Raw genomic sequence first — 13,187 nt, forward strand, 5'->3', positions numbered from 1 at the left:
ACACATTGATTTTCTCTAACGGTCAAAAACCCCACAGGATTAATTTGCCTAAGAGGAAACGGCGAGATTGGTTGAAAGACTTTGAAAAAGAGACAGGCCCGCCGGAGCACGACCTGGATGCGGCCAGTGAAGCTTCCTCAGAACCAGACTATAACTACGAATTTGCACAGATGGAGGTTATCATGAAAACGCTGAATAGTAATGGTGAGACTCTAAACAGTTACTTTCTCTTGCTCCTCTTTAAATGACTCCGAGAGGAGAGAATTGTCAGATTTCTGGCATATCAAATTGGGTATTCTGTTGCAGGAATAAAGATTTTGACCTTTTTTGTTTATTTCTGAATTTTTAGCTTCAAGGACCCCTCTTTTTAATTATAAAAATGAAGTATCAGGAAAAGGCCAGGTGAAAAAACAAGTGTGATGTATTACTATGTAGGGTATAGAATAACAGAAAAGAGCATCATTAAGATTAGGGACTAAGGGATTTCCATGGCAGTGGTTAAGACTCTTCCTTCCAGTGCAGAGGGCACAGGTCCCATCCCTGGCTGGAGAACTAAAATCCCACGTGCCATGCTGTGGCCAAAAATTTTAAAAAGAACAAAAGACTGGAGATTAACTACAGGGGCTTTTGACAGCACAGCACAGGGAGGACCGCATCCGGGACTCAAGCTCCAGCCCCCTCTGCCACTTGCTCACCAAGTTGGAAGGAGTCCCGACAGACATTTCATGCTCAGACAGAATCACGTTAGTGGGTCATTTAACAACATGCCTGAGCAGCAAGTCTCCTCTGAGTGGTTGTTTGGAAGCCCCAGTAGGTGCAGGGTGTGACAGGAGCGTGCAGTTCCAAACTCCAGGTGAAGGAACGCCCATTAGAAGAGAGCTTATTTCTTTAGATGCAGTTATAGACTTCTGGATGTCTCTGTTCTCCAGCTCTGCGAAGTATCTAAGTGGTATCCATTTAATCATCTATCTATCATCCTATGGCACACACTTCTAATTTCTCCAATCACTACCTGCTTATCATATATTTATTTATATATATATATATATATATATATATATATATATATATGATCCCCCTGGATAACCAATGAGTGTGTAGTATTTGTTAATCCCTCCAGTCTTCTTAGCCAGAGCAGTTGGTCATCAGTGGCCTGGCTTATGGTGTTAACGTAAGTATCCATTTGTGTTCTAGATCAGACTTTGATCTCTAGTGTTGATTTCATTCATTTAAAAGTAATATTTCCCCATCTCTATGCTTTAGCCACTCCCCTTGCTAAGTGGAGCTCCCCTGTAGGGCACACCCATGTGCTCTGATACGATGCTGAAATGCTGGTGGCCGGACAGAATTCATACTCTTCACCTCTACTGCTTAGGTGGCTTCCCGATCATAAGCCTGTCTGCCTGGTGGTCGTCCCCTTGGTGGTCCTATTTGAAGATTCTCTTCCCTCTCATGTGGTTTCAGACGAAGCTCCTCCACAAACACTGGGATAAAGGTTTTAACTGATTGGCTTTAGCTTGAGGGAGCTTGATTGGTTTTTAGCAGGGCTGCTTGTCGGCGCTTGTGCTTTATGCTTTGGCCGGATCTAACATGATGGGGAAGACACCGCAGTCTTCTGCCTGGCAGAGGTGCTCTGAATTCTTGTTGGAGGAATGTTCCCTTTTCAGTTATGACTGCTTCCTCCCCATTTCCGAATTCCGTGGCCTTCCCAATGGTTAGAACCTGGTGGCTGTTCTTTTCCTCATGTATCCGACAGCAAGAAGTGTCTCTGGTATTTCTATTTCTGTCGACAGCACAGGAGTTCAGGATATGGTACTTCTGGGTAAATAGTCACCTGCATTATCCCAGTGATAAACTAAAATAGCGTATCTTCAAATCTCTAGAATAATTAATGGTCTAAAACCCAGTTCATTTGAATTAAGAGTAAAAGCAAACCTAGTATTTTTAGACCATAATATGTTTTTCTCGACAACTGTTTTCACAGAGTCAGTGGCAGCTCTAAAGTAAAGAAGAGCTGAGGGGCTGGTGAAGGGTCCCAGAGCTCATTCCACCTGGAATTAAAAGGTTCCTTTTTCCCTCGAAGGATCTGTTCTGCCCTTTGATTCAGTGCCTTAGGCATCTTGATATGAATTAATTCTAATTCTCTGGGTCACTTTTTTTTTTTTTCCCAATTTTCTGGGTCCCAGGGCTTCCCTTGCAGCTCAGCTGGTAAAGAATCCGCATGCAATCTGGGAGACCTGGGTTCGATCTCTGGGTTGGGAAGATCCCCCGGAGAAGGGAAAGGCTGCCCATTCCAGTATTCTGACCTGGAGAATTCTATGGGCTATATAGACCATGGGGTCGCAAAGGGTCGGACACAACTGAGTGACTTTCACTTTCCTCTGGGTCACGTAAATGCCCTTCAACCTTTACACCATCACCCTCTCTCTTTCCCATACTGGGGACAAACAAGGAAGTTTGCGCTCATTGCGTAGGTATGTACCAGGCAGAGAATAAAGTAAGGAAGAAGGGAGCATGCTTGCCCAAAGGAAAAGAGGTCCTTTCTCTTCTAAAACACTGACCCCTTTGGTTTCTTGGCCTGAGGCTCCAGGCTCACTGAGTTTTAAAACAGTTCATTCAAGAGGAAGAAAGTGATGGTGAAATGAAGGAAACTGTTAACACTCTCCTGATAGTGGACTGGTGATTTGAGAACAGGCCAGATCATCTTTGGTTTCTGTCCTTGCACAGAGTCAGACTGACACGCCAATTAGAATGATCTTTTTAAGAGTATGCAGTATAGGGAGAACATGTACATGTACAGACATGGCTGAGTCCCTTCGCTGTTCACCTGAAACTGTCACAACGTTGTTAATTGACTATACCTCAATACAAAATAAAAGGTTTAAATTTTAAAACAAACAAACAAAAAAGAATATGCTATATAGGGAATTCCCAGCGGTTAGGGTTCTATGCTTTTACCTCCAAGGGCCTGGGTTCGATCCCTGGTCGGGCAACTAAGATCCCACAGGCCGTGACGTGTGGCCAAAATAAAAAGAATATGCTGTATAGTGAGAAAGGCTTAAAACAGGTCAATTAATTGGGAAAGAAAATGTTATCCATATGTCTAAGATAAAAGTGTTTCCAGACTTGTGTTGGGATCAGAGGTAAAAAGAGACCTCAGCCTCTGTACCTCTCCTGGACTCTGTGTATCCCGGCCACCTCTGGAGTCCCCAAGCAGGGCTTTCGGGCTGGTCCATGGCAGGCGAGGGGAAGGATGCTTGGAGTTGCTCTCTGGCGCATCCGTGTGTCGATCTGTGGCTCCTGAGAAGGCCTGGTGAGCAGTAGGGATGCTTTGTCATGACCGGTCACATCACCTGTGCGTTGGCGTGGAACCCCCTCCTCAGCCACTTGGGAATGTGTGTTTCTACACACCATTGACCAGCAAGTAGAAATAAGAACTAAACATCTTATTCAGTGTCTTTTAGCCAAAGCCCTAGATTATGATTTTGTAAAAAAAAAAAAAAATTGGTGTGTTTTCCAGTTTTCTTTCTCTGAAGAAAGGTTCATACACACTAAGTTAGGGCCCTATAAACGGATGGTGAGGACCCTGTCCTTTCTTTTTGACACTTAGAGTCTAAATATAAAATATATATATCTCACTGTTTGAGAAATATATATATACATATATATAATTCTGAGAGAACTTTTCTTCTGTAGCCCTTAAATGTAAAAATTTTTTACAACCCTCTCAAAAAACATTACCATATTATTCACAATTTTTCTTCCAGAGGTTATAAGGCTGAATCAGAAGTTCCAATCCTTTCAGTTCAGTTCAGTTCAGGCGCTCAGTCGTGTCCGACTCTTTGCGACCCCATGAATTGCAGCATGCCATCTAATTCTTTGGAGAATATCAGTTTTCACTATGGGAAAGGTCTTGCCCAGCCATGGTCTGTCTTTGTGTAAGAAGGATTTTTTTTTTGGAGTCCATTTTTCACTGGCCTTTCAGGTGATGCATTTCAGTCTCACATCAGGACTCTATGAAAAAAAGTATTCTGCTTTGGAAAAAAAAAAAAAGAAAATTTTAGAATTTTCCATCAGCAAAGAACAGTATTTTTTAAACATCTGTTCTTTGGCAGAGTACTAATTCTGAGGAAAACATTGGAGGTAAGAGTATAATTTATTACTAAGTTTGTTTCCTACCCCAGATAATTAATTCTGGTCTGAGTTCAAAACCCGGCTCTGTTGCTTTGCTTATTAGCTGTGCCATCTTAGGTTGGCCACTTAACTTTTCTGAGCTCCAGTCATCTCCTCTTTAAAATGGGAATGCTGCCCACCCCTAGGTTTGTTGCAAGGCTTTCATGAGATGATGCATGCGAAGCATATAGTGCCTCTACTCTGAGACATAAGCCAACAGATAGCAGCATTATTATTGCTGTTGTGGTCATCATTTTTATTAAAACAGCTCACCTGTACTGTGCATATCTAGTGATTTTTAAAATTACTTTTACTCTGTTTTGTATTCTTTAACCTTTTTTAAGCTAAAGTGCTATTTTTTCCCCTTCATCTCATATAGAAAACCAGTAAAATATGAATGCTTATTTCACAAATTGATAGGGTCTTCTGGTCTAGTCAGTCGGTATCCATCATCAGGTGATGTGAAGATTCCTCTTAATTTCCTTCTCTTATCCCAGAAATTAAAATGAGACTCAATTTGTAGAAATAGGACACTGCACTGAATAATAGGCAAGTGCGTAAATCGCAGGCTAGTCTGAGAATACAAGTAAATCTCCTAGGTCTTATGTACTTCAAGGAAATATTTACCGTTATGGTAAGTTTCTTTGTTTACCATCCAGATTGTCTAACATACTGTTTCCCTATTACGGCCTCCTCACTTGGATGTGTCATAGCTTTCTCTTTTGTACACGTGGTCTGTGCTTTCCTTAGTTTTTGTCCACTGCATCCAGGTCATCAGCTGTTACCGAGCTAATGTCCTGGGACAACCAATTAGCTCTTTAGGATTGAGTCCTACCTACACCATAACCACCCCTAGTCATAGTCAGGGCTCCATTAAACAAGATCTGTTAGTATTTCTAATACCTGTTCACTGACATGTCTGTTGGTCATCTTTCAATCTGCAAAAGCAAAAAAGCAGAAGTAGACTTCTGTTTTTGTAAGTGAATTGCTTTCTTGGCTATTAACACCTGAGAAATTGGCAGACCATATACTCAATTCATATTTTCAAACAGATGCTGTGATCTGTAAGTTTCCTCCCACATTAGAGGAATTCAGGAGAAACAAATTTTTAGCCATATTGGAACTATAAGCCCTTTGTCATTGGGTTTGTCAGTGGGAACTACTATAAACCCTTTGTCAACTAAGACCAATGGTAAATGCACCTAAAAAGTGACGACATAAAATCAAATCTTGTGTGGCTCTGTCTTTGAAATCACCTTAGATTTCATCGAGTCTTTCTTCTCGGTGGATAGAATACCATCCCTTTCTCCTCTACCTTCTTCTTTTTGTAGTTGAGCCACCTATCTACACATCAGGGCGAGCTCATCAAATTGAAGAACGTAATAATAGATGTGAGGAGTGTTTCCATACAAGGTGTTTAATCTGAAATGTTAAGAAAAAGGAAATGGAGAGAATTCCACCTGACTGGGCCCGGCCGGCCGCTCACAGACAAGCGCGCTGAAGGGCTCCATCTGGGGGACGAGATGGTTCTTGTTAGAAGCCTCGCTGGGGGTTGGGGGGCGCTGCCTGTCTGAGTCACTGCTGAAGAGCCCCTTGCCTTGTCTCTTGGCTCACCAGACCCAGTTCAGAACGTGGTGCAGGTCCTGGAGAAACAGTACCTGGAAGAAAAGCGAAGCGCCCTCGAGGAGCAGCGACTCATGTACGAGCGGGAGCTGGAGCAGCTCCGCCAGCAGCTGTCCCCGGAGAGGCAGCCCCAGATCAGCGGCCCCGACCGCCTGGCCTACAGCAGCCAGACAGCGCAGCAGAAGGTGACCCAGTGGGCCGAGGAGAGGTAGGAAGGGGACCCGGGGGCCTGGGGCAAGGCCTCGGGGCCTCGGGGGAGGCCGTTGTAAGGCACGTCAAACGGGGACAAACCTAGCAAAGAGGGAAATCTTACTTCCATGTCTGAATTGTTAGAAGTCGCCTTGTCTTTCAAGGAAGTTCCCCCTGGAGAAGGAAATGGCACCCCGCTCCAGTCTTCTTGCCTGGAAAATCCCATGGATGGAGGAGCCCAGCGGGCTACAGTCCATGGGATCTGAAAGAGTCGGATACAACTGAGAGACTTCACTTTTTCACTTTCAAGTATATTTACTGTGACATCAGTTGTTAAAGATTACACCTGCCCCCTTACCCTTCAGTAAAAATGGTGCCAAGTTAGAATATCACAGTTTCGTTCTGAAGTAAAGAATAATTGAATAGTTCTAAAGCATAAAAGCATGCTTCCCTGGTGTCTTTGACGGTAAAGAATCCGCCTGCAATGCAGAATACCTGGGTTTGATCCCTGGGTCCAGAAGATCCTCTGGAGAAGGAAATGGCAACCCATTCCAGTATTCTTGCCTGAGAAATCCATGGACAGAGGAGCCTGGTGAGCTACAGTCCATGGGGTCCCAAAGAATTGGACATGACTGAGCGACTTTCACTCACTCAAAGCATAAAAAGCATTTCTTGTTCTGTTATTTCTCTTACTTTGGAATCAATGTAAATGCAGTTTTAATGTTAAGAAATCTGTGAATTTTTTAAATTTACAACTTTAAAATATTTGTATCAGAACTGAGGCAGCAGTGGAGGAAATGGTAACAACGGTAAAGATAGTAAATTATTACAAAGCTCTGTTGTATTCTTGCCACGGTCTAGGAATGATGCTTTTTTATGATCCCAACAGCACCAAGTCATGGGAAATATTATTTCAATCAATTGAAATACCCTATCAGTCATGCTTTCAGTAAATGAAAAGGCCAGGCTTTGTTGACAGTCCATTAATAACTCCTCTGTTGTAATAATAATAGCACCGGACATTTCTTAAGCATTTATTGCGTGTCGACACTCTATGCTACAGAAAATCCGAGTGTAACTTTGCAGTTGGCCCTTGATATCTACATTCCACATCCACAGATTCAACCAACCATGGGTCACAGAGAAAAAATTCCATATCTAAGCAGACCTGTGCGGTTCAAACTCATGTTGTTCAAGGGTCAGCTATACTCTTTCTTTTGTTCAGTGGGTAATTTTTGCATATTCTGTGATGGGCCATGTACTTGGCCAGGAATTAAGTGTAGTGACAAGCAAAAAAGACATGGCCCCTGCTCTAGGGGTGCTTACTAAAGCTTCATAGGGGAGATGGATGTTATTAGTCAAATAATTATACAAATAAGTGAAAAATTGTAACTATGATGAAGACTGAAAATGAAAGTCACTCAGTCATGTCTGACTCTTTGCGACCCCATGGAACAGACCATGGAATTCTCCAGGCCAGAATACTGGACTGGGTAGCCATTCCCTTCTCCAGGGGATCTTCCCAACCCAGGGATCGAACCCAGGTCTCCCGCATTGCAGGTAGATTCTTTACCAGCTGAGCCACCAGGGAAGCCCAAGACTACTGGAGTGAGTAGCCTATCTCTTCTCCAGCGGATCTTCCCATCCCAGGAATCGAACCAGGGTCTCCTGCATTGCAGGCGGATTCTTATCAGCTGAGCTACATGACAAAGACTACGGAGGCAAAAGATGTGGCTCCGGGAAAACATGTAATAGGGTTTGGATCTAGTTAGGATGTTAGAGACACATTTATCAAGAAGCACTATCATTTAGAGTTGAAAAGCAAACTTCTGCTGCCCCAGAAGTACATACTTCTCACATTTACCAAGTGAAGAAATCACATAAAACACTTTCTCCTTATTCTAGATCTCCTCCACTCTAAAGTTTACAAAAGTCATAATGATTTCTTTTTCCTAAAGGAATGTTTTATTGGGCTTTTTTTTTTTTTTTTTGCATTTTCATATCAAAATCTATTCTTTTTCAAATATTATAGAATTTAAAACATGGTTGGAAGTTAAGTTACCCCATACATTTGCTTCTCATCCCTGGTTACCAGTGGATAACCCATGGAACCCCAGTGGGAAGAGGGAAGGATAAGAGGTGAATTGGCAAAAATAGGTTGAAAGATAATTGTCTGAGAGGAGATTCTTAACTACTTTCTAACAGTATGACTCACTTGGAAAACGGGATTGCAGTTTTCTTCCGGATGTGCTCACTTCCTTCTCTGCTGCTTGCAGGGATGAACTCTTTCGCCAAAGTTTGGCAAAACTGCGGGAGCAGCTGGTGAAAGCCAACACCCTGGTGAGAGAGGCAAACTTCTTAGCCGAGGAGATGAGCAAGCTCACCGACTACCAGGTGACTCTGCAGATCCCTGCTGCGAACCTCAGTGCCAACAGGAAGGTAAGAATGCTCTCAAAGGGGAGGAGGGCAAGAGGTGCAGCAGTAGCTTCTGAGAGGTAGAACATCACCTTGACGTCCGCAGAACATCTGTGAAGAGACCCTGATGTGAGCTGGAGGGTTTGTTCTTTTAAAGATCCCCTCTAGAAACCTCTTTGGGTATATATGATCAGAATATGAGAATCTGGAGGGCTGAAAGAGTTGCTAGTTTAAATGCTTTCTTTAAAACATTGCAACTTGGGAATTCCCTGGTGGTCCAGTGGTTAGGACTCTGCACTGTCACTGCTGTGGTCCAGGGTCCACTCCCTAGCTGGGAAACTAAGATCCTACAAGCTACGCGGTGCAGCCAGAAATAAATAAGAAAACTAGAAATGGATATAACTAACTCCTCTTGCTTTTCTCTCTCATATAAATGCCTCCTGAAGTGGGGGATATGTAAATATCTTATAATAGTACCATTCAGAGACAGTGACAAGAAAGGAAAACTCCTATGGTCCCTGTTTTATATACACAGAAGGATTCTTTGCAGCCACTCAGAAGTTTCCATCATTAAAACTTCAAGATTTTTTTCTTTAGGGAGAAACCTTGAAAAGTAATTTTTCCTCCATTCATTTTTCCCTCCGACAAGTGAGTGAGAAATGAGTCAGAGAGTATCTCATCAGCCTTCTTGCATTTTAGTCTTTTGACCAAGTAGTTCTCCTTTGCAAAATTTACTCTAAATCCGTACTTACAAAAGTGTTTGTAAAGGTTTATGTGCTTTTGTACAAGGATGCTTATCATAGTTACCTTTGTAATAGCAAACATTTGAAATAGCCATGATGTTGGGCAGTAGACTAATTAATCAAATGAGTGATACATCCCCATAACAGATCACTTTGTTGCTATTAAACATTTTGCTCCTGAAGAACATTTAACCACACAAAAAGGTTCACTGTGGAGAAAGAATTGGGATGGGAAATTTGTATTTTTGCTTGGTTCTGAGTGTGATTTAAAATAAAACGTGCATGCACGGCCCTACAAAGAAGATTGAAAATAAACTAGAATATTCTGTATATGGTAGATTTCATCTTTCTTTGTATACATTATGTGTCTTTTTCAAACTTTCTCCTTGGTGATAATGCATATTGCTTCAGCAGTCCAAAAACGTTATAACAGGATTTGCTGTGTTTGATTTTTTTGTCTTTGTTTTCCTATATTCTACAGAGAGGAGCAATAGTGAGTGAGCCAGCTATTCAGGTGAGGAGGAAAGGCAAGAGCACCCAAGTGTGGACCATTGAGAAGCTGGAGAATAAATTAATTGATATGAGAGACCTTTATCAAGAATGGAAGGAAAAGATTCCTGAGGTAAAAGGGACAGAATGTCAAGGAGTTTGGTTGCATTAAAAGGACAGAATATGAGTGACTTAACCATCAGAACTGGAGAAGGAAATGGCAACCCACTCCACTGTTGTTGTCTGGGGAATTTCACAGATGGGGGAACCTGGTGGGCTACAGTCCATGGGGTCACAAAGAGTCGGACACGACTGAGCGACTAACACACAATCATCAGAACACACACATGCACATCACTGAGTATCTGTAGTGATGCTGGGGACATTTATATTAGAAATGTAAAGTGAAAGTCAGGTGGATGGGTCATAAAATATGTGATCCTCACACAGATAGGAACTACGTGAAGAGAACACCTAGCACCTTCTGTATCTTTGGTACATTTCAAGTGAAATGAAGTGGGAAAAGTGAATTTGTGCTGTTTTGTCGGTGGTGTTAAAAACCAGCTTAGATGGGCCAGCATGGGTTTTGTGTTCATTAGCATATGCTCATGCTCTCCTAGCGGTATTCATGGCTGGGTGCACGCTAAGAATAATTTTAGAGAGCATGGTCCATTGTTCGGACGTTAGCAATGGAGAAAAGGACTCAACGAAGGAAGTGAACCAAAGCTCAGGGAGTAGGACCATGCAGGTAGGGTGTGCCAGGGAAGAGGGGGAGGGTTGGGGTGAGGTGTGTGGTAGGTGGGGCTATAACTGATAGAAAGGCTTTCCACGCCTTTTCATCAGTTATCGCCCTAACAAGCACCTCCCGTGCTAGTTTTGTTTTATTTGTATGACATGATTCTGATTTTACTTTTAATCAATATGGATAAATGCTTTCTTTTTGAAACATTTTAAAATAGCTGGTTTTAAATAGTATTAGGTTGATGTTTTCTTTCCCTACTCACCCCCTCCCCCCAATCCCCCAACCTGTCCTGCCACTCAGGCAAAGCGACTCTGCGGGAAACGAGGTGACCCTTTCTATGAAGCCCAAGAGAATCACAACCTGATTGGCGTTGCGAACGTGTTCCTGGAGTGTCTCTTCTGTGATGTGAAGCTTCAGTATGCAGTTCCTATCATCAGCCAGCAGGGGGAGGTAAGGACAAGCCAGGCTGGGAGAAAATGACCATGGCCCAAGTGTGGTTTTTGTTGTTTTAACTCGATTTAAGTTATGTTCTTGGTTTAGATCCAGAAACTAGGGTGAAGCCTCAGGATCATGTTCTTTTTTCCCTACTAATATCAATAGGAACTATCAACATTAATTCATGGCTTTAAAAGATTATTAGAATATGTTTTTTGTTTGTGGTTCACAAGGATTTTCTTTGTTTTAATCAAGTTAGAAATCTTTTGGAGACCAGATTCGGCTCTGTGCCCACATTGGCTTCTCTTTTAAGCTCTTACCTTCGTAATACCATTTAGCTCCTTCCTGGCCCCTAAGTGGTCCTTACAAGATATAAAAGTGAAAGTGAAAGTCGCTTAGTCATGTCCAGCTCTCTGTGACCCCATGGACTGTATAGCCTGCCAGGCTGCTCTGTCCATGGAATTCTCCAGGCTAGAATACTGGAGTGGGTAGCTGTTCCCTTCTCCAGGGGATCTTCCCAACCCAGAGATTGAACCCAGGTCTCCCACATTGCAGGCAGATTCTTTACCATCTGAGCCACAAGGGAAGCCCTTATAAGATATAACTTGAGGGGAATATTTTGAAATCTGAAATATTCAAAGCAAACAAGCTGAACCATTCCATTGTTACTACCTCTTTAAAAAAAAATACCTCTCATATTTCAGTTATTTCATTATATTGGCCTTATGTCAGCCTGAAACATTTTAGAAAATGTTCAAGTTCAAACATTTTTTTTATTACCCAGTTCATTAATGAATGTCTTCATTTTAAATTTAGTAGCATCAATATTTCATGATGCTACTAAATTTAAAAGTAATTTGCTCTTTAATAACATGCAAACTTGGAAATACTAAGTTGTTTTTCATGCTTCTTTTTCTTTTTAAGTTACATTTTTATTTTACTTTAAAAATTTATTTTTAATTGGAGGATAATTGTACAATGTTGTGTTGGTTTATGCCATACATCGACATGAATCAGCAGCCGTAGGTATACATATGTCCCCTCCCTCCTGAACCTTCCTCCCACCCCTTCCCACCCCTCTAAGTTGTCACAGAGCACCAGTTTGAGCTCTCTGCATCATACAGCAAATTCCCACTAATTATGTAGTTTACATATGGTTCGTGGTTCTTAGAGCAGGCTGAGGATAGGGCTCCACTCTGCCTGAAGTGAACCCAGAAAATAAACCCTAGGTTCCCAGCTGTGATGTGTAAATACATGTCTCATATTCCCACATGTGTAACCCCCCTGTGAACACTATGGTGTGGGAGACCAGTGAGCTAAGTTGCTTTTTCCCATGTTAAAAGTGGGCACAACTCCAATGGCAAAGAGACCTAGTAGCTGAGTCCCTAGTCAGGGTTACTTAAGCTAGGGTCCATGGTGGGCTTTGCGTGTTCCATTGATACCCCTAAAATTTTACTAAAAATGTATTAGGTTCTCAAAAAACATTAGGAGTAAAAAGCTTAAGAAGTACCATCTTCTAACTGATTTCTCATATTTCCTTTCTTCCTTTTCTCATACTCCTTCCTCCACATTTGTCTCACTTGTCAAATACCATCAACTAATATCTCACAGGTCCTGGGTGCCAGGGCCGGTTGCTCTGCAGAAGGTGATCTGAGCTGTCTTTGAGAATGAGCCTCACTGTTTAAGATGACAGCAGCACCCCCTGCGCGTGTGTCCCCTTCACAACTTGTCGTTACAGCCTTAAAGTGTGGTATCCAAGATAAACCTGGTTGATTACCGCACTCCAGGTCTGCGAAGGTTGGGGTCATTCCTCCCATTAATTTCAGTTCTGTGCCACAAGTTACAGGAGAGACCCTGCTAAACTCTCAATGATCCAGAAAAACCACTAAGATATTCTGGAGACTTCAAGCCCTACCCACCCACCTTTTTTTTTTTTTTTTTTTTTTTAGAAAAACCATCCTAAAGGAACTGTTTCCTTATAACTGAGTGGCTTTGTATTTGTCCTCCCTGCTGGAGTAGGTCTCACCCCTCCCCCTGCTTCCAGCCACCATGTGAGGTCTGTTCACATTCTCTGCTCCCAAGAGGATAGAGGCTGTATGAGCCCTGTGGCCTGACTGTTTGGTTTGCTGTTGTAAACGCAGTGCTTAGTCCTTCCCTGGCATCCAGTCAATTCTCCGTAAATATTTGTCAAGTGGATAAATTCATCTCGTGACAACCCACACATATCTCTGTTAGAGCAGTTAGTCTATACTGTTGTTCCTGGATTTTTAATTCTCTGTCTCCTTGTTTGACTGTGAGCATCCAGACAGCAGAGCCCGTGTCTATAAAGATGTGTTCTTGGTGTTCCCCACGATGCCAGGTATTTGATCAGATGAGTA

General features: G+C 42.4%; 1 protein-coding gene across 24 annotated transcripts in view; it reads left to right on the plus strand.

The window, feature by feature from the left end:
* KIF13A (kinesin family member 13A) overlaps positions 1-13,187 on the plus strand; it is a 196,774-nt gene that overhangs the window by 145,246 nt on the left and 38,341 nt on the right. For 16 of the 24 annotated variants that reach the window (XR_006057373.2, XM_015102831.4, XM_015102832.4 and 13 more), the window contains exons 16-21: positions 38-204; positions 1,376-1,495; positions 5,791-6,004; positions 8,262-8,424; positions 9,625-9,765; positions 10,675-10,824. Coding sequence is in view for 23 of the 24 variants with exons in the window: in XM_015102831.4 (XP_014958317.3) it covers positions 38-204; positions 1,376-1,495; positions 5,791-6,004; positions 8,262-8,424; positions 9,625-9,765; positions 10,675-10,824 (955 nt within the window). In the remaining variant the exon portion in view is untranslated. The remainder of the gene's footprint in view (positions 1-37; positions 205-1,375; positions 1,496-5,790; positions 6,005-8,261; positions 8,425-9,624; positions 9,766-10,674; positions 10,825-13,187) is intronic. The other 8 variants (XM_027958674.3, XM_060403490.1, XM_027958675.3 and 5 more) reach the window with 1 other exon arrangement.

The sequence above is a fragment of the Ovis aries genome, chromosome 20, assembly GCF_016772045.2.
Source record: "Ovis aries strain OAR_USU_Benz2616 breed Rambouillet chromosome 20, ARS-UI_Ramb_v3.0, whole genome shotgun sequence".
NCBI lineage: Eukaryota > Metazoa > Chordata > Mammalia > Artiodactyla > Bovidae > Ovis > Ovis aries.